The 20,484-nt window shown below is 60.3% G+C and overlaps 1 protein-coding gene across 3 annotated transcripts; it reads right to left on the bottom strand.

The window, feature by feature from the left end:
- Positions 1-32: 32 nt before the first annotated feature.
- Positions 33-19,892, bottom strand: LLGL1 (LLGL scribble cell polarity complex component 1). Of its 3 annotated transcripts, none has more exons than XM_030922879.1 (23): positions 19,752-19,892; positions 15,474-15,571; positions 12,904-12,985; positions 12,678-12,808; positions 11,517-11,675; positions 11,279-11,441; positions 11,050-11,185; positions 10,755-10,809; positions 10,465-10,619; positions 10,146-10,369; positions 9,924-9,991; positions 7,339-7,492; positions 7,160-7,264; positions 6,319-6,611; positions 5,879-6,026; positions 5,484-5,637; positions 3,213-3,508; positions 2,386-2,650; positions 2,102-2,216; positions 1,824-1,936; positions 1,471-1,591; positions 1,278-1,357; positions 33-528 (listed from the first exon to the last, which is right to left on the bottom strand). In XM_030922879.1, exons 1-22 carry the CDS (start codon positions 19,830-19,832, stop codon positions 1,279-1,281), a joined length of 3,195 nt encoding a protein of 1,064 aa, XP_030778739.1. In that variant the 5' UTR covers positions 19,833-19,892; the 3' UTR covers positions 33-528; position 1,278. The 3 variants fall into 3 exon arrangements, with proteins under 3 accessions (XP_030778739.1, XP_030778741.1, XP_030778740.1); XM_030922881.1 differs by having other exon boundaries at positions 1,824-1,930; XM_030922880.1 differs by having other exon boundaries at positions 5,484-5,631.
- Between the last annotated feature and the right edge of the window lie 592 nt (positions 19,893-20,484).

Below are 20,484 nucleotides of genomic sequence, written 5' to 3'. Positions count from 1 at the left end.
TACAATCTACAGGAAAACTCATCTTGGGCCCGCCTACCCCAACAACACACACACCTGACTAGGCCCCAGCTGTGGATGCCCAGCAAGCTCCCAGTCACATCCACACTCAGACACACACACTCATGACAGGCTGGGGACTGGCCCAGGAGCAGGTACCAAAATAGTTTTAGGAACAACTGTCCAGCCCAGGCGCTAGAAAAATACTCTTTGCAAAGTGAGGGGGAAGGACGGTGTGTGGAGCGGGAGGTGGCACAAGGTGCTGGGCCCCACCTGTCCTCTTCCCTAGGCATTGGTCCCCCAGGGCAGCCAAATGCCTGCAGGAGGGCTCAGTTCTGACCCACGTCCCAGGCCCACACCCTGGGGTGGTGCTGCTCCAGGCCCCAGGGTCAGGCAGGACAGGACAGCAGGTCCCAGCGGAACCTACAGGTTAGCAGGCGTGGGTCTATGTTAATGGGCCAGGTAGGTGCCAGGGATCCAGCACTCCAGCTCCGAGCAGGGCAGGTGGAGGTCGGGATAGTTCTGGCCTTCCTGGGAGAGGGAAAGAAGAGGTATCAGCAGAAGGTGAGGGAGGGCCAAAGAGGACAGATGAATTGCCACAGTGGCCGGACCACACAGGTGCTGCCACTGTCTCCTCTGCAGGGCAGGCAGGGCCCTTCAGTAACCGCCTGAGATGGGGTTGCTGAGTCTCCAGGTGGGTATCCAAGCACCAGGCCACATATGCCCCACTGAGGCCAGGGAGGGGCACCAAAGAGCTGGGAGGTGTCCATGTCCTGTGCAGGGTGAGGCTATGGCCCAGTCAGGTGGCTGGGAGCACGAGGCAGCAAATGCACTGGGCAGATCTATGGGCCCCAGATCTAGGTGAGGATCCACACAGACTCGGGCAGGGTAAGTCAGCCACTTGCTGGGCACAACTGATGAGACCTGACCTCATGCACCTCAGTGATCTCATCTATGAAACAGACTGGCCAAACCAGCTCCCAAGCTCCAAACTACTGCCACCTCTAAGTGGTTTAATCTGGTCTTGTCCTAACCACCACCTGCCACATGCAAGGGCTGAGGGGCTGGCCCTGCTTTTCCAATACCCAGCCATGACATTGGTGTCTGGGTGAGCCCCAATTGAGGCACTCCATGGAAGGCAGCCAGGTTTCAGAGTGCCACCATCACAAGGGGCCTGCCACGGTCCCAGGTGGTAGAGCAGGGCCAAGTGGTACCCAGGCAGGGGCTGAAGGGGGTGGACGTTGCCAGTGGTGAGGACCAGGGCCCCACCCCTGCAGCACCTCATTTGATTAGGATGGCACAGGCATGGGCCTCGTCTTCTGCCAGGTTCCTCAGGTTCCTCTCCGACTCCTCAGAGGAGCTGCAAGATGGGGATGGTGCTCAGGAGTTGGGGCGGGGAAGCCCCTGGCAGCCCTGGGGAGGAGGCCTAGGGGACAGGGCAGCCCCTCCTGTGGACCTGCCCACCAGCCTCACCCCAGAAAATCCTTCACATCTTCCACCGTGACGTCCCCTGTCGTGTCCAGCGTGGTGTCAGCACTGGTGGCTGAGTCGATGGACATGGGTGAGAGTGCAGCCTCGGGTGGCTCTGGGGTGTCTGCAGGGAGCAAGTGATCAGCCCTTACCAGGACCCTTAGCACCCTCTGCACCTGGGGACCTGGGGACACAGACCCAAAGGCAGCCAGCCCATGGTGAGGGGTGGCACCAATGAGCACACAACCACCCATCTCCTACAGAAGCCTGCCCGATCCCTGAGCTATGTGAGTCCTGACTCCCTCCCCCAGGGCACTGTGGGGCCAGGGTCTGGACCCCTTTCATGCCCCCCTCACCAGGTCCCTTGCTGTGGGCTGGATCAGGGCTTCCATCAAGGCTCTGTGGGGCCAGGAGGATGCTTGGAGTCCCGTTAGCCTGGCTCAGCTTGGGTGACTCTCGGAGCCTGTAACTGCAGAGATGAGGCCATGATGGGGACCACAGGTGGATGACTCGAGGCTGGCACCCTAGATCCTTGCCCTCCCACTCCCGTGCCCAGGGAAGGCAATCTCGGGGGTGGGATGAGACCTGGCCCTGGTCACAGGTCCCCCAGGCTAGGGGCTGCCCCTCCACCCACCTGGCCTGGGTGGCATCACGGGGCCAGTTAATGTCCAGAGAGCAGAGTGGCTCTGTGATGTTCCGGGCACTTAGGGAGAAGCGTTCAAATTCTGACGGGGATATCAGGTAAAAGCCTGGGTGAACAGAAGAATAAGGAGTGCAGTTAGGAGATGCCACCAACCACAGCTCCTCCGTGGCCTGGGCCAGTGCCCACCCGGAGTGCCCTTCCTGCTCCCAGGCAGTACTGGTCCCGCTCAGCTCGCTCGCCTGAGGAAGGCCTCCTCGGCCTCTGCCCCGTCTCACCCTGGCCATGGCGCGTGAAGACACACGAAGCAATGCCGCTGATGTCCTCCTTCCGGATGCAGGAGTAGTGCACCTGGGGCCGCAGGCCAGGCACCGAGAAGACGTGGACGTCACCCAGGTTGGTGAGGCAGGCCAGGCAGGTCTCAGCATAGTCCTCGCAGGCCACACTGGCAAACGTGGCCAGTGCCACCTTGCGCACACGACAGCCCTCATGGGCCGTCAGTTTGAACTTGGTCTTCGCGCTCACCTTGGGCAGTGTGAACACCTGACAGCAGGTGGCTGGTGAGCACATAGCCTGGCCCTGTCCTCATCCCCAGGGCCTCTCACCCTCATAGCTGCTGACCCACCAGCTCCCACCACAAAGCCCAGCTGCACTGCCACGTGGCCTCCCCTGCCTGTACACCTGACTGCCCCACTAAACTCCAGACTTCACACTGTACTCCAGAAACCTCCCAGGCCCTCTCTCGATCTGTGACAAAATCAATCACAGAGTGCCAAGATTATGAGACTGGTATCCCCACCAAACCTAGAGTTCTTTCGAGGCAGAGCCCCTGGGGACTGGAATCGGGTCTGGCAGGGTACAGGAGCCTTGTAGGGCACAGTGAGATAGGACTAGATTCCTGCCCTCCCAGGGGAACTGAGCAGGCTGAGGGGGTATCAGGGTTCTTCAGTAGGAGTTCTCTGCTGACTGGGGGTGTTTTCTGGGGTGCAAGGGAATTAGGGTCCCAACAGCGGGGGATACAGGCAGGAAGGGGTTCTAGAGGGTCCAGTGGTGTCCATGAGGTTGGGGCCTGGAGGGGAGTCCCCCCCAGACTACAGTGGCTCACCTTGAACTGCTCCTCAGACGCGATGAGCACAGCGTGACCACCCTGCATGTCAGGTGCCTGCGCCAGGTCCCGTGAGGCCTCGTAGGGCTCGGGCAGTGGGCGGCCACGCCCGTCCAACACGGCAATGGCCACTACAGGTGCCCGGTGCATCAGCTGCACCTCCTTGCCCAGCACGGCTTCCACCGCTTGCTCAGGCCGCTTCTCACCACCCACTGCTGCTGCCGGCACCTCCAGCGCATAGGCGAACACGGAGCCTGAGTTGGTGCCAGCCCACATGGTGGGCCCATGGTGGGCCCCTGCAGAAAACAAGTGCATGAAGAGGGAGCTCCCTGTGGGCCAGGCATCTCCCCTGTGGTCTCCCCATAGACTGCAGGTCCCGCCCTGCCTCTCTTGTACCCCTGCTTCCTAACTATGACACCCTGGGACTCAGGGCTGGTTCCCTCCTGTCCCATGCCTCCCTGGTGACCTCCAGTCTCAAGGCCTGAGACCCCAGCTCTACGCTGCTGACTGCAGTCAGAGCCCAGGATGTAGCCCTCCTACAGAGGCCCGAACAGTTGTAGCGCATCTGCACAGGATGCCGGTGGGCACCCAAACCAGACCCTGGGCCCTCCCGCCCCATCCCACTGCACCCTCAGCCCCCATCTCAGTAAACGCAGCTCCATCCTAGCGTCACTCAGGCCCCAAGCTCCAGAAGACCCCCACTCCTCTCTCCATCCCCGCATCCCCTTGCTAGTCCTGTCAACAGGTGCGCCTTGTCTCAGCCCTGCTTCACCCCCTTCGTCTTCAGTGTGTTCCCTATGTGGCAGCCAGAGGAAGCTGCCAAGCCTGGGGACACCTAGGATGCCCATCCATCGACCCTGCTCTGCCTGTGTGAACTGAACCTCTGGGGGACAAGCTTTAGTGGAGAATCGGATCCCAGCCCAGCAGAAGCAAGAGCAGACTCACCACCTGCTCTGATGACCCGATGGATCCTGAGGCGGTAAGTGTCTGCGCAACTCAAAACATGCCCAACAGGAGCCCCAGCCAGCCATGAACATGAACCTGTCAGCCTTCTCAGGACAGTGGAACAAGTAAAAAAGCCCAGGCTGTCCTCCTCTGGGTCTTTGCAGTCAGAAAAAAACAAAAAGCCAAAGAACTCCCCACCTCCAGCTGCACCCGCCACATCCAGACAGTGGGAAAATCCACTGCACAAAGACTCTCAACAAATAAATGGCATCAGAAAGCTGAGCTTGTAGACCAAGCAGATGACACTCAGGAATTCACATCGGTTCTACAGGACATGATGTGAGCAGTGACTGTCAGTGACATCTGTCAGGAACACGCTGAAGTGCTTGTGTCTGGGTTTTCGTTTAAAATACCCCAGCAAAAAACCAGCAAAGAGTGTGGGGGAGGAGGTGGGCAGACTCCGCAAGGCGCACACGGCTGGTGGCAGGCATGTGAGATATGTGGGACAACTTTCCACCTCTCTATTTTTGTGTATGTTTGAAATTCTCCCATTGTACAAGTTCAAAATCAATCAGTGACTCAATCGACAAACCCAGGACCTTCCCAGAGCTCCCAGGCCACCGAGAATCAAAGCCAGGCCTCAGCCTCTGGCCAGCAGCAGTACCTCCCTGGGCCACACTCCTCGACCCTCACCTGCTCCACTCCAGCCAAGTGGCTGGGCAGCTGCCCACACATATGCCCGCCCTGGGACCTGGGCACTGGCTGGTGCCCCTCACTGTCATCCACCAGGCCTCAACCTCCCTTCTCCTGGCTCAGATCTGAGAGGCCCACCCAGTTCACTCAAAAATCCCTTACCATCCAGCTCCCCAAGGGAGACAGGGGGGTGACCCAGCAGTCCCGCTGGGGGAGCTGGATGGTAAGGGTTTTTTTCTGAGAGGGTCTCACTCTGTTGCCCAGGCTGGAGTGCAGTGGCACGATCTCAGCTCACTGCAACCTCCGCCTCCCACATTCAAGCAATTCTCCTGCCTCAGCCTCCCAAGTAGCTGGGATTACAGGTCCCCGCCACCACACCTGGCTAATTTTTGTATTTTTAGTAGAGACGAGGTTTCACCATGTTGGCCAGGTTGGTCTCAAACTCCTGACCTCAGGTGATCCACCCACCTCGACCTCCCAAAGTGCTGGGATTACAGTCGTGAGCCACTGTGCCCAGCCACATTCAGTAAAACTTTCAAACCTCCTGGAAGGTGCAGTCCCACCACCCATCTCCCACGTGGCCAACTGAGGCCAGCCTCCCCAACCCTTGCCCCTTCTCTGCCCCTGCCTTACCATCTCGAAGGAATGTGTCGGCAAAGTATAGGCAACGCACGACGCCTGATAGGGAGTCATCGGCAGAGCGGGGCTCAATGCGGCGCTGCACGGGCGTCATCTCCACGTCGTGGGGGCAGGCCTGCTCGGCCAGCTGTGCATTGGCTTCCTGCAACTGCCGGGCAGGGGCTCCTGAACACCATCTCCCTAGCACCCCAGCGGCTTGCATCCTGCTTTGCGCCGTATGTTCTGTTACCATTTCTCCACCACCCAGCTCAGCTCACCCATCCCTCTGGAGGGCCCAGGGGCTGCCGAGGGAGGAGCACTGAGCTAAGCAGGCCCCAGGGGTCCCAGGCTAGGGCCAGGCCAAAGCACAGGACACAGGCACAGCTCCCATGCAGCCCCCCCCAGCTCACCTTGCTGCTGGCATTAGCAGCCCGCTTCTTGCCCGAGACACGGCTCTTACGAATGCGCCGGAAAGACTGGCGCAGTGACTTCTTCAGAGACTTCACCCGGGAGAGCGGCCCCTCCATGGCCAGGGAGTCGTTGGGGTGAAGAGTGCACCTGGGGGAAGACAGGGTCCAGCTGTGCTACAGAGCAGCCTCCTGGAGCAGCCACCACACTCCTGCTGGCCTGTGGAGGCACCCAGGTCAGGGAGTCACAGCCCCTCTGGCGCAGTCCTGTGGACCTAGCTGCTGCTGGTGCTGAGAATCTCCTTGGAGCTGCCAGGTTATTTCTTATGGGGCAATGGAGGTTAGTGGGGCCTTTGCCACACCAAACACGAGAGGTGGAAACAGAAGCCCAGACCCCATCTCGCTGGGGGCTCCAGCTGCCCAGCCGCCCCCACACCACACACCTGGCCAGCACAGGGCTCTTGCGCTGGTAGTCGAAGAGGCCAAAGCCATGACTGGTGCCAAAGGCCACGAGGCTCCACTCGGTGTGGAGTGTGACAGCGGTGACAGCAGCTGGCGGCAGGCACTGCACCAGGACACGGGGCTGGAAGCCAGCAGGCCAGGGCAGCGGTCCCGTGCGTGGGCTCAGCCGCTCGTGGCCCTTCCACGTGAAGCCCTCGCGATCCTGGAGGAGGTCTATGATGGCCACGCTGACCGCCTGCTCCACCGGCACATCACTGAGCTCCAGTACCAGCACCTGAGCCCGCAGCCAGGCAGGGTGAGCATCAGCACAGGGGAGGGGCCGCCCTGGGCCCCACTCAGCCTGTAGCCTCTGAAGCAGCCCCAGCCACCACCAAGGTGGTTCTAGGACTGTCTTCAGTTCATCAGCTAAATAAGCACTCACTGAATGCCTACTGTATACCAAGGCCCTCGCTGAGCACAAGGAACACAGTGGTGACCAAGACACACTAGTCCCTGCCCTCTAAGGGCAAATGTTCACCCTTACCCTGAGCCTTTATCTCCCATTTAGCAATAAGGACACATTGAGCCCCTCCTGTATGTAGCGTGAGTGCCGGAGCACGGCACTGACATGAGTTCCTGCCCCTCCTCAACACTGTGGTTCCCCCAGCGACAGGCGCACTTCCATCTGTCCTTACCCCAGCCAGCCCCACCCAGAGCCCTATTCCCACCTTGGCTTTTGCCTGTGCCAGTCCATCTCCCTCTCCACCAGACCCTCCAGTTCAGACCCATCTCTTCCAGAAAGCCCTCCCTGACATCTCCAACCCAGGGGACACCCAGCCCTACCTGGCCTGCAGTGCCAGCCACCACCATCTGGGCTGTATACTTGCAGAGAGCAACCTTCTGCACGCCAAGCCGGGGATCGTCACTGTAGGGATCGAAGCAGCCCACCTAGAGGGATGGGAAGGAGTAATGAGTCCAGGCAGAGTTGGGACCAGCTCATCAGGGCCAGGGGAGGGGCCTACCTTGCGGAAGGGTGGCCAGTCATCCTCGGCAGCCTGCGCCAGGCTGTCAGCGTGCTCACAGTCCGTCTGGAAGAGGCCAGCTGTGCTCAGCTTATAGAGCGGCCGCAGCGCCACACCCGAGGCATCCCAGAACCTCACGGTGCCATCCTCATGGCTGCAGGGAGGGCAGATGTCAGGGCTACCCCTGGGTTCCCGGGAGGCCTGCACACCCCTCCATTCACTCATCTGATGACCACTCACTAAGCACCTACTGCACGTGCCAAACACTGACCAGAATCTTATTGTTACAAAAAACAATAGGCACCTACTGTATACAGCACAGGCGCACCATGCACCTGCTATATGCCAGGCCACATGCACCACACGCACCTGGGCCCTTTAAACCACAGGGTGGAAATGACCACCCTGATTAACAGGTGGCCAAGGGGGACATGTAGAGAACAGAGGACTACGGGGGTTCTGCCTGCACTGCAGCAGCCATCAAAGGTGATCAACAGCAAGGCAGTCACAGAACAGAGCATGGGGCATCCCAGGGGAGGAGCTGCCTGGGGCCCGAGGCAATCACGTAGGTGGAGGAGCAGGAAGACTGCAGAGGCCGGGAGGAAGCAGGGAGGGGGCAGGGGAAGGAGTAGACAAATCTATGGCGCAGCCTTGGGACACAGCTGCAGAGCCCAAGCAGGGCCCCGGGCAGTGGTGAAAGCCCAGAGGCAGGGTGTGAGAGGTGTGTGACTGTGGGATGGTTGTGAGAGGTGTGTGACTGTGGGGTGGGTGTGAGGTGTGTGACTAGGGTGGGTGTGAGAGGTGTGGGACTGTAGGGTGGTTGTGAGAGGTATGTGACTGTGGGGTGGGTGTGAGGTGTGTGACTGTGGGGCAGGCGTGAGGTGTATGACTGTGGGGCGGGTATGAGAGGTGTGTGACTGGGGTGGGTATGAGAGGTGTGTGTAGGGCAGGTGTGAGAGGTGTGTGACTGTGGGGTGGGTGTGAGGTGTGTGACTGTGGGGCAGGCGTGAGGTGTATGACTGTGGGGCGGGTATGAGAGGTGTGTGACTGGGGTGGGTATGAGAGGTGTGTGTAGGGCAGGTGTGAGAGGTGTGTGACTGTGGGGTGGGTGTGAGGTGTGTGACTGTGGGGCAGGCGTGAGGTGTATGACTGTGGGGCGGGTATGAGAGGTGTGTGACTGGGGTGGGTATGAGAGGTGTGTGTAGGGCAGGTGTGAGAGGTGTGTGACTGTGGGGTGGGTGTGAGGTGTGTGACTGTGGGGCAGGCGTGAGGTGTATGACTGTGGGGCGGGTATGAGAGGTGTGTGACTGGGGTGGGTATGAGAGGTGTGTGTAGGGCAGGTGTGAGAGGTGTGTGACTGTGGGGTGAGCGTGAGGTGTGTGACTGGGGTGGGTATGAGAGGTGTGTGACTGTGGGGCAGGTGTGAGAGGTGACTGTGGGGCAGGTGTGAGAGGTGTGTGACTGGGGTGAGCGTGAGGTGTGTGACTGTGGGGCAGGTGTGAGAGGTGTGTGACTGTGGGGTGGTTGTGAGGTGTGTGACTGGGGGGCGGGTGTGAGAGGTGTGTGACTGGGGGGCGGGTGTGAGAGGTGTGTGACTGTGGGGTGGTTGTGAGAGGTGTGTGACTGGGGGGCGGGTGTGAGAGGTGTGTGACTGGGGGGCGGGTGTGAGGTGTGTGTGATTGTGGGGCGGGTGTGAGAGGTGTGTGACTGGGGGGCGGGTGTGAGAGGTGTGTGACTGGGGGGCGGGTGTGAGAGGTGTGTGACTGGGGGGCGGGTGTGAGAGGTGTGTGACTGGGGGGCGGGTGTGAGAGGTGTGTGTGGGGTGGTTGTGAGAGGTGTGTGACTGTGGGGCGGGTGTGAGAGGTGTGTGACTGTGGGGCGGGTGTGAGAGGTGTGTGACTGGGCGGCGGGTGTGAGAGGTGTGTGACTGTGGGGCGGGTGTGAGAGGTGTGTGACTGTGGGGCGGGTGTGAGAGGTGTGTGACTGGGCGGCGGGTGTGAGAGGTGTGTGACTGTGGGGCGGGTGTGAGAGGTGTGTGACTGTGGGGCGGGTGGGAGAGGTGTGTGACTGTGGGGCGGGTGGGAGAGGTGTGTGACTGTGGGGTGGTTAAGACTCACTCCGGCAGCCCTGAAAGCCACAGCAAGCTCTTCAGCAGGGAAGGGCACACCGGAGTCAGAGGCCTGAGGGTCCCAGCACAGGTGGGAGTGGGGGCAGGGCAGGAATTTAAGGCCTGAGTCACCGGGCACGTCAGCGCCCGCCAGGCTCAGGCTGGGCTCTCTGGCACCTTCCCTGGGCAGCTCAGCGTGGGCCAGCCCAGATTTTCCAGTCCCAGGGCAGGCAGGCTGGGCGGGTGGAGCCCTGGGGTTTGGTAGAGCTCAGTTCCAGGCCAAAAGGCAGATCAGGGCAGCACCTTGAACCAAGGTCCAGAGAGGTTTCATTCCAATCCACCTTGGGCGAGGAGGAACTACCTGGTCCCACCAGGGGCCAGGCCTGAGTCTCCTGGTACCTCTGCACCCACCAGGCCCAGGATGGGTTCTCCCCCAACAGCAAGGAGCCCACTCACCCACATAAGCACGCACACCTACCCGGTCAGCAGCAACCCTCGCTGCGATGGCTCCTGGGCCAGGTTTCGGCCCCCAGTGATGGGCCAGCTCTGGGAGGGGGTGGCAGAGATGTGTGCACAAGGTTAGGACAAACATCTTCTCCCTTTCACCCTGAGCATGGCACATTCTCCAGGCTTAGAAGTGAAACACTCTCACCCTCCTCAAGACTCCACCCTGTAAGACCCCCCTGATCCCCGCACACACCAAGGCACTGGAGACAGGCTGGGGGCTCTGCTGCTCGCCAGCGCTCACAATGCGGGCCCACAGCTTGGTGGGCACATTGGCCACGTGGGCCGAGCAAGTGATTGCAGATGAGTGCAGTGGGGCCAGGTATGGGGCAGGCACAGCTGGCCAGCCAGGAGTCTGCAGGTCCAGCACCACCAGCTCCTCTTCCAGCAGCACAGCCAGGGCCTGGGGGTCATCAAATTCTGTTGGACAGAGCGGGTATGGGGTGAGCACAGTCATAGGTGGCAGAGGGCGCCAGGTGGGGCTGGGAAAGGGTAGGGTATGGCAGGGCACACACCATCCTCAGGCTGCGTGCTGTGCACTGTGAAGAAGTCGATGATGCGGGAGGTGAAGTCCAGCGTCACCAATGTCTCGGCTCGAAGCACACTTACACAGTGGCGGTCACCATAGCTGGCACGGGGCATGCCACCGCTGAAGATGATAAAGTGGCCCCTGTGTGCATAGAGAGTTGTGTGAGCCATGAACCACTTGGGTCCTGAGCACATACTGTGCAACCCAGGAAGAGCCCACCCTTCCAGCCCCCTAGCCAGACCCGGCTCACGTCGGACACCCGCTCCCCTGACCTACCCAGACTCACAGGTCCGCCACAGAATCTTGTTAATGGCCTTGCAGGGAAAGGGGCCTGAGGGGTGGGACAGCGTCAGACCAGACTCGCTGGTGGTTCTTAGCAATTCTGCCATTCCTCTTCTGCCCTCCACTGCTCTCTACCTTGCAGCTGCCTCCTGCCTCCCCGGGAAGTCGGCGGGAGGCACACTGCCACCAGACCACCCCCTCAGGGGAGTCACTCCTCAGCCAGTTTGGCTTGGCTCAGTGGTGCCCCCTCCCATCACCACCCTCTGGCTAAGGCCTCCCCAGCACTCACCGTAAGGTGTGGTGGCTACCGTGGGCTGCAGCGTTGGGGAGCTGCCGGCATCCACAGACCAGACAGCGTAGCTGCCATCACTGTGTGAGCTGACCACAGTGCTGCTATCACGCCCCCAGCATAGGCTCTCCAGCTGCTGTGGGCAGGCAGGGGCAGGCAGGCAGGCATGAGCCGTGGTGGGCATGCACAAGGGGCCCAGGCTGAGGGGACACAGGCCTCACCCACATACCTGGTTCCCCAGGAAGACGTGGTCCACACACTGCGAGGCCTGGTTCCAGATGACCAGCAGGCCCCGGCTGTAGCCAATGAGAATCTTCGTGGGGTCCCGCAGGTGTCCCTGGAGTGACTCCACGGGGCCCAGCGCCTTCCCACAGCGGTAGTCATCTGGCACGCTGTGGAGAAAGGCAGGTGAGCCAGTAGAACCCCTGGGCACACAGTGTGTGCTGGGAAGCCCACCGGCCTCTCACCTGCGCAGAACCTCGCCTGGGGCAAGCGTCTGCCCCTCGAGCAGGGTCAGGGTAGTAACATCCAGGAAGAAGACACTGCTGCCCTCAGTGCCCAGGGCTGCTATGTCGCCAGCAGCCACCAGCAGGACCACTGTGACTCGGATAAGGCTGAGCGGAGCACTGCAGGGAACAAGGGAAAGGGAGTGAGGGTGCAAGCCCATCCACCTGCTGAGGTGGGGTGTGAGGAGCTGGGCCACTGCTGATAACTCATTACTGGCCCCACAGCACTCACTAGGGCCTACTTACAGAGCCACCCCAGGAAGACACTGCGTCATAATCAGCCCACTCAATTATTCATGAGGATGTCAGCAGGGAGATAGATAAAAATAGGTTCCCCAGGTCTTGCAGACTGGGCTCCCAGCTCCTCCCACCCACCAGGAGAGGACAGCAGGAACCACAGCATTGCCCAAGCCAGGACCAGGATCTCCCCGCTGAGTCCCTCCTAGGAATCCCGCTGCCAGCCCTCAGACATCTCCTGACTTCACAAGAGGGCCCCAGATACCCTCATCTGCAGAAGCTGGGAGGCATCAGGAATCCATCCCTGGGTTAGGACTCCCCTTTTCCAGCTATTTCAGGCAGGGCTGGGGGGAGAGACTCCGCATACTCTCACCCAGCTTGGGCATGCTGCCAGAACCTTACCAAGCACAGCCCGTGGGACCCTCCTCGCCCTCAACCCTGCCCTTTCACCTGTGCACAGAAAGGCCTGTCACCCACCCACAACTGAAGGGGCCAGGGAACCCTCGCTGTTACTAACTGGCTTAGGCCCTGCCCCAAACCCCTAGACACTCCCATCATTGCAGTAAGTATAGTGCCAGGCCTCAGGTCCTAGGAGTTTGGCATATAATGCATGTACCTCCTGCTGCTCACAATGTTAATTACCTGCTCATATTGGACTCAACCCAAACCTCCCATTTAACCTGAAAAGTTAACAGAGTACACCTCAGTAAAGCAGGGTCCAATAGCCGCAGCCTGGGACCCAGGCCCAGCTCAAAGCATCCTGCCCTGAACCACAGCCCCCACTGGCAGCTGCTTGTCTCCATGCTGCCTTTGCACAGCAGGTTCCCACAGACTCCCCCAGATCCTCCCTGCCCAGTGGCTGGCCCCAGCCAAGTTCTCTAGTACCTGGCACCATCAAAGCCGGGCCGGCTGGGCAGCTGGAAGCTGAGTGCCTCTTCCAGGTGGGCACAGCCATTATGGTGGACAATCTCCCAGAGATGCAGGCTGCTGTCATCAAGCAGGGTCAGGAGGCGGCCCTGGTGTGTGAGCAGAGAAGAAAACTAGTCTGGCCTAGGGGGGTGAGTAGATATGGGGGCCACAGGGAGCTGGTCAGTGGGAAGCAGAGGCTCACCTGGCCGGGCAAGAAGTGCACCTGTGTGACGGTGGCTGCATCCCGGTGCAGGCCTGTGAACTCCACGCCAGGTGCACCATAGCTGAGGGTGGCAGGTCAAGGTGGAAACAGGTATGGACCAGCAAACCACGGCGAGGGAGATACCCAAGGCTCCTCCTTAACCCGGACTATTCCAGTGGACCCCGGCATGGGCCTGCCCATCCAGGAGGCCTCCCTGAAGAACGGAGGCCCCCTCCCTAAAGCTCCCACCCTTCACCCCTACAGTATCTCCAAGATCAGTGTGCAGGCTCCACTCACTCCTGCAAGTCGGGTGCTGCTATAGGACCTTCACTTCCTGTAAACTGGGCCAGTGACGCCCACCTTACAGGGCTGTTGCAGATCCAGTGAGAATAAACACACCCAGCAGGCTTGGCCTCAGCCTAGCGAGAGGCTGGGGCTCCGCTCCACTTCAGCCCCACGTTTCTATGGGCTCTGGGAGCTGCGCCTTGCCAGATGGGATCAGGCAGGCCAGAGGTGCAAGGCCTGGACAAGAAAGCCAGGGAGCAAGAGAGTCCAGACTGCCTTTTCCCATAGCTTCAGGCCAAACTTCAGCCATGGGTAAGAAAACCCACCTCCGCCGGGCGCAGTGGCTCACTCCTGTAATCCCAGCACTTTGGGAGGCCGAGGCGGGTGGATCACAAGGTCAGGAGTTGAGGACCACCCTGGCCAAGATGGTGAAACAGGCGGGGTGAAACCTTGTCTCTATTCAAAATGCAAAAATTAGCCCGGCATGTTGGCAGGTGCCTGTAATCCCAGCTATTTGGGAGGCTGAGGCAGAGAATTGCTTGACCCCAGGAGGCAAAGGCTGCAGTGAGCCGAAATTGTGCCACTGCACTCCAGCCTGGGCGACAAAGAGTGAGACTCCGTCTCAGAAACACAACAACAACAAAAAAAACCCCACCTCCCTCCAAGGCAGGCAGCCAACAACTGCCACCTTGAGGGAGGAGAGACCCCAGCCTGCCCATTTAACAGATGAGCACACAGAGACTCGGAGGGGGTGGGTGACCTGCTTGAAGTGCCCAGTGTCAGTGCCTCAGTCCCGGCAACTCCAGGGCTGATGGTGGACAGCAGGGCCTGAAAGGGCCCCAGGACAGAGGGTGCAGGGAGGAGACAGCAACGTTGCCCCGGTGACAACACAGGAGCCGTTGCCTGGAGCTTGAGCTGGGATTCCCTACAGGAGCCTGGCGAGAAACTCTGAAGAAGGGACAAAAGAGGGGACAGGAGCAGCTGGGCGGGAACCAGGGTCGTCAAGGAGATGGGGCTGGTCTGGCAGGGGGAGGGGCAGCTTCTAGTGACCAGGGCTGGCCCTCTCCAGCCTCAGTTTCCCAACCCGAGAGGCTCCAGGCAGTGGTGGTCAGGGGAAGAAGGGAAGAGGACCCCGGGCTCCAGCCTCCTTTCTGAGGCTCAGTCTCCTCATCTGCACTTCAGGTTCTTTTTGAGCCTGAGGACAAGAGCACAGGAGACTCCAACACAGGAGGGACACCTGAAGGCTGCAGGAATACATGTGCGGACGGCAGCGCAGCACCCACAGGAGTGGGAGCAGCAGGCCAGGCAGTGGGGCATGTCGGGCCCAGAGTACTGCCCTACTCACCCACAGGTGCTGCTGGGGCCATGGGAGAGAAGGGGACATCTCAGCCCATCCACACTCCCCAGAGTAGGCAAAGAGCTCACAAACCACAGGCTCAGACTCTTACCCCTGCCTGGCCAGTGCCCCCAGCCCTGGGGTGAGGAGACCCCCATCCCACACCCTCCCCTTTCCCGGCATTGACACATTTTCTGGGAACTGATGTCCGAAACCAGGATACTGAAACTCAGAGGGCCACACAGGAGGGGTAGGGGTCAGCACCCCTCACCAAGTCGCCATCAGCCAGACCCTGGCACCTCGGCTTCCCCAAGAGCAGTTGGGGTGGGACTCTCCAGGGCCAGCAAGGAGACACTGAGCTGCCGGACTGCCCCCCACCCCCACCCCGGGCCTGCAGGGAAAATGCCCGCTTTGTGTGGCTCACACAGCCCATTGTGCAGCAGCCAGGATCCAGGTGGGGGCCGTGCTGCACTCACCATGCTGAGCCTGGCACTGCCCCCAGCCCCCTTGGCTGAACACGTGTCTTCACATTCACACGTGTGTGCATTGGCTCACCAGGGCCCCAGCCCACCTGCCACCCTCCACTGGTATCACAGCCCAGCCCCCCTGCCTGGCCTCCCCAGAGTTGCTGGGACGATGGCGGGGTCGCCTAGGTAACTGGCTGGCTGACATGTAGCAAGGGACAGCTGTGCTACTGCAAATTGACCACCCGTCTCTCAGCAAAAGGACCCCATCATCTCTGCACAGTCGTCTCAGGTACAGAAGCCACGCCAACCTCCACCAAGATCCCAGCACTTACTGTAGCGCCCACAGAAATCCCCACTACTGCCCAGCAGAGCACCTCTGTTCTACTCTCGAGCTGGACGCTGCCAAGACCGGGACCCCAGAACACAGGAACTACAGGCAGGTGGTCCTGAACAGACCTGAACACCTAGCCTGCAAAGGATACATCTTGACAGCCCCAGACCTGGTGCCAATGGCCATGATGCGAAGTTCGGGGTCGAAGGCCAGGGCGCTGGGCTGATTGGGAAAGCCATGCTCCACCGTCTGTGAGAAGGGGAGGGCTGCTGGGGGTAAGCACTCCCAGGCACCTCTGCCGTGGCCCACCCTGAGGCCCACCCCAAGGCAGCCTCCAGGGTCTGCAGCTGACACACTGTGGGTAGGAGGCAGGTCTACTTGCTCTGTGCCTTAGCACCCTCAACTGTGAAATGGGTTGTCATGCCTCCAGTTGGTGGGGAGGTGGCTAAACCCCTAGGCTCCGCCATGACTCTACCACGTGCATGGCCCACAGAGGCCCACCCCTTGCCAAGCCCCCATGCCCCTCAATGCACACGGGCTCATGTGGACCCCACTGCATGGAGGCTCCAGCAACAAACAGGTGAAGCAAGGTTCACAGAGATGCAGGCACTGACGAGGCCCCACTTGCTCCGTGAAGGGCTCCGCACCCCATTCTTAGAGGCACAGACTAAAGCTTGAGGAGTCCCACATGATGTCCATGACACTCCCCAAACACGGGCCTGAGTGGAGGTCAGAGGTCAAGGGACAACACCCAGGATCAGCTAGGCAGAGGCTTTTGACTCCTCCCAGACAGAGGGAGATGGAGACCCAGAGAGGGGCAGCTTTCTGCCTGGACCCTGAAGGCATCTTCCCACCTCCCCACCTGCCAACACCTAGGCAACATGACTCGCATGCCCATCAGCGGCGGAGATGGTGTTAAGAGGGTTTGTGTGCCCAGAGTGTCGATGGAACAGCTTCCCACCCGCTCCCCTGCCCCTTTCACAGCGCAGGCCCTTCTGTACCGGTTTCCTGTCTTTGGCCTGGCTGTGCCCTCCCTGGGAAGCCTGCACAGCTGAGCTCCAGCCCCATCCTGAACACCAGTACAGGACACCCATGTGGGCCAATGGTAACTCCTTTCATTTTGTTGTTCTTGTTATTTATTTATTTTTTACTTTTACCACTGGTAATTCCTGACCCACTGCCTCAGGAAGATGCACATTTGTAAGAAACCCCAGTTCCCAGCCTGTAACCCCAGCCTCCCTCCCTGCCTGTCTCCACCCATCCAGGTGGGGACTGAGCCCTCTGGGCAGCTGGTTTGGTCATGGCCTAGCTGTCTGGCCTTGGGCAAGTCACAGTACTCTCCAAGCCTCCGTCTCTCACAAGGGCCCTGGGGACAGTAAGCCCAACTAAGGACAGAGTTGGGCATTTGGCTGGGGCTTCTCTCTCCCACCAATAATGCCACACCCTTGCTGCACCTGACCTTGTCTAGCCAGTCCCTTGCTACAACCAGGGTCCACAGACAGGACACTGCATCACAAATCCCCGCAGCCTTCCCTCTTTACAGAAGAGGAAAGGAGGTTACATGCACTGTCCAGCATCTGCTTCCCTCATACCCCACGCCCAGCCCATTTCTGAGCCCCATCAACTCAGTTTCAAAACACACAGAAGTCACCCCCCTCCCTGCTCCAGGCCCTACTGTCACCCACCTGGATTGGTGCTCACTACAGTCTGTTCCCACACAGAAGCCAGAGGGATCCTATGAAAGCCACAGCCAGATCCTCGTCCTCCCCTGCTCAGGATCCTCCTGGGGTTCCCAGCTAAGGGAAGCTTGTGCCTCAGGGCCTTTGCACCTACTGCCCCTCTGCCTGGCATGCACTTCCTCCAGCACTTCCTGTCACTCAGGAGTCATCTCCTCAGAGAAGCCTCCCTAAGCCACCCTGGCTGCAGCAGCCGCCCCGGCCACACCTCCCACCCCTCACCCTGCTTTATTTGGTCCACAGCACCGGCTAACATCCCAACCACTGTCGATTTTTTTGTTTTGTTTTAGCTTTTCACTGTCTCCTGCATTAGTGCATCAGCTGCATGAGTTAAGACATATTTGTCCTTTTTGATAACTACTGTTGTTCCCAGAACCTTGGAGACCTCACACACAGTGGGGCTCAGTATTAACAGAGAAGGCACACTCCACAGGCGGCATGTGGGCTGGACTTGGATTTGAACCCAAGACTCGGAGTCCAAAGTCCCTGCTCACTCCTGACCTGTCTCTCACCCCCCAAACTCAGGAATCAGGGCCCTATTCCCTAGCGATCCCCTATGACCCACTTAGGTGACTAAGTCCCTTCCCCAAGACTACCCCACTTTCCACCACTGCTGCCCACACTTCCTCGTCAGTGGAGGGCCCTTACTTTCCACCACCCCAAAGCTAGACAGAGTGGGCTGAGCTTCATTTCCATCTGTCTCCAGCCCCCACTACACACCCCAATTTACTGGCTGAAGAAACGACACTTAGGCCAGGCATGGTAGCTCATGCCTGTAATCCTAGCACTTCGGGAAGCCAACATGGATGGATAGATAGCTTGAGCCCAGGAGTTCGAGACCAGCCTCGGCAACATGGTGAAACCCCACCTCTACAAAAAACACAAAAACTAGCCGGGCATGGTGACATGAGCCTGTAGCCCCAGCTACTCAGGAGGCTGAGGTGGGAGGATCACCTGAGCCAGGGAGGTTGAGGCTGCAGTGGGCTGTGACTATGCCACTGCACTTCAGCCTGGGTGAGAGTGAGACCCCGTCTCAAAAAAAAAGTGACATTTAGCCCTGTGCCTGTTGCTGCCTGTCCCTGAAGGGCCATTCTCCTCTCACCTAACTCTCATAGCCTCCCCAGCACAGAAAACAGGCACCATCTGGGGACCACGGAGCACCAGCTTCCCCTCTGGGCCCCCTCTCAGGTTCCTGGCAGGTTCTCAGCCACCCTGTGAAGGTCCTGGCAGCTCTCACCGGCAACCACTGCAGACCTAGGCAGGGAAACCCTGAGACATCCCAGTGCCTCTGCTACTCCAGGTCCAACCGTCCCAGAGCCTCCTCCAAGACAAGGGTCTCCTCAAGGCAACCCAGGGCACCTGGCACAACACTGGCCCAGGACCACAGCAGCCCCTTGGAAAAATCCCTGCCCCTCAAGGCTAAAATCCAACCCCACTGACACAGGAACTCGAGAAAGATATTGGTGCAGCTCACTCTGACCCTGGGCAAACCGTCACCCCTCTCAGAACCTCAATTTTCTCACCTGTATTTTGAAGATAACTCTAATTTCGAAGAGCACTGAGAGGCTCTGCGATCAGTGGGCTCTGGGGTAAGAATGAGGACAAAACCAACGCCCCCAGAGGAGTGAGCCAGGAGCAGGCTGAGGCCCTGCTCTAACATCAGTGCACAGGGAGGCCGGGGCTGAGGCGGCCCCTTTCCCTGGCCCCTAGTGTCCCACTTGGGGAAAGGAAGGAAAAGCCTCCACCTCACTCCACCTTGGTGCGGAGCAGCAGGACAGCTGGCCCATGTGGCAGAGGGAGCCACGGCCCACAGTAAGGAGAAAAGTAGCCTCATTTCACAGCTAGGGAAACTGAGGCCTCACGATGTGAAGGGCAGTGTAGTACACAGCCAGGCATGTCCCCTGGACGCGGGGCCCCGGGCAGGGCAGGGGAGAGCAGGGCAAGGCAGAGCCTGGAGCAGTGGGGGAAGGAAGGAGAGGCTCCTTGAAGGGATTTCCCAGCCGCACCCCCCACAGCTGCCTCACCTCCACTAACTCTCTCGCCCTCCTGGGTGCCAAAGCACAAAACAAACCGGGACCCAGGGCTGTCCCAAGGGCCGAGCAGGGACGCAAAGGAGCCCCAAAGAAAAAGGATAAAGAGACAGAGAGTGAGCGACAGAGAAGAGATCGAGAGACTCCACAGAAACAGAGAGAGACACGCAGGGAGAGACAGGCAAAGACTCAGAGACGCAGAGGCAGAAAGAGAAATGAGAGGCAGAGAGATAAAGCGAGACAGGCAAAGATAGGAAGGGGCAGAGACAGAGACACCCCCACCACACACACAGGCACAACTGGGGCAAGGGAGCCGGTCAGCGACGGAGAAAGAGGGGCAGAGACCCAGAGACAGGCAAAGAGTCTCAGAGACAGAAAGACCCAGACACACAGAGACTGGCAGACCCAGGGCCAGAGCGGCCCGCAGAGACTCGGGAGCAGACACGTAAAGTCGGCCGGAGACCCAGACCCACCCAGAGTCCGACCCAGAGCTGGGCCCCCCGAGGGGGCGCGCGGCCCGGCCCAGCCCCCGCCCCGCGCCGCGCTGCATGCCAGCCCCCGCCCCCCGGGCCCGACGTGGCTCCGACCCCGGGTCCCCAGCCCGGGCCCCCGGCCCGCCCCCTCCCGCCCGAGCCCGCGCCCGCGCCCGCGCCGCAGCCGCACCTTGTTGAAGGCGAAAAGCTCCTGCTTGAGCTTCTCGCGCTGCGGGTCGGCGCCCTGCCGCCGGAACCGAAACTTCATCATCTTGCGCCCGGCTGCCGGCGCCGCGCCCGCCGCCGCCGCCGCCCGCAGGATGCGCCGCGCGGCCCCGCCGGTCCTGAGGCGCGGGCGGGGCGCCAGGCGGCCCGGGCGCGGGCGCGCGGGGCCGGGCCTGCACGGGGGTGGGGGCGGGGCGCGACGGACGCACCGTCCGACCAATGAGCATGCCCGCCGTACCGCCCGCCCCACCCCTGTTGGCCAGACAATGGTTAACTGGGCCCCCGGGCTCGGCCGGGCTCGCGAAGGGACGCCGGCCTAGCTTGCGCCGCGGCGCGGGGCCTGCCGGAACTTGTAGTCCATGAGCCGGGGCTCCAGCGCGGGCGGCTGGGGAAGCGCTTTGGAGGGGGACTGGCGCATGTTCCTGGGCTTGGAGTTTTTTTCCTCCTCCCAGAGAGTGAGCGACGTGCCCACTAAAGTAATGGGGCAGCCCTATTCCGAAAGCCAAGAGATCTCTGACTGGAACAACTCCCTGGCCCCTCTGCGCCTCAGTTTCCCCATCTACATCATTGGTCAAGTGATTGCCAAGTTTATAGTTTACCATTTTCACAGAACTCCATTTTGTCTGTTCCTCGCTGTGTCAGAGCACCTCCCACCGCCGTGCTTTTGCCTTGGCTTTATAGTCAGGAATTCTTTCCTC

Source organism: Rhinopithecus roxellana, chromosome 19, assembly GCF_007565055.1.
Source record: "Rhinopithecus roxellana isolate Shanxi Qingling chromosome 19, ASM756505v1, whole genome shotgun sequence".
NCBI classification, from domain to species: Eukaryota; Metazoa; Chordata; class Mammalia; order Primates; family Cercopithecidae; genus Rhinopithecus; species Rhinopithecus roxellana.
This window is presented reverse-complemented; position numbering and strand designations above follow the sequence as displayed.

What these genes read in the sequence shown, in the direction of transcription:
- LLGL1 (XM_030922879.1), bottom strand. Translation starts at nt 19,832, where the DNA reads ATGATGAAGTTTCGGTTCCGGCGGCAGGGCGCCGACCCGCAGCGCGAG. An exon ending in AGGTCTGGGGCTGTCAAGAT is followed by an intron (nt 12,986 to 15,473) that starts GTATCCTTTGCA and finishes TGCCACCCTCAG; the next exon opens with CTATGGTGCACCTGGCGTGG. An exon ending in ACGTCTTCCTGGGGAACCAG is followed by an intron (nt 11,186 to 11,278) that starts GTATGTGGGTGA and finishes GCCTGCCCACAG; the next exon opens with CAGCTGGAGAGCCTATGCTG.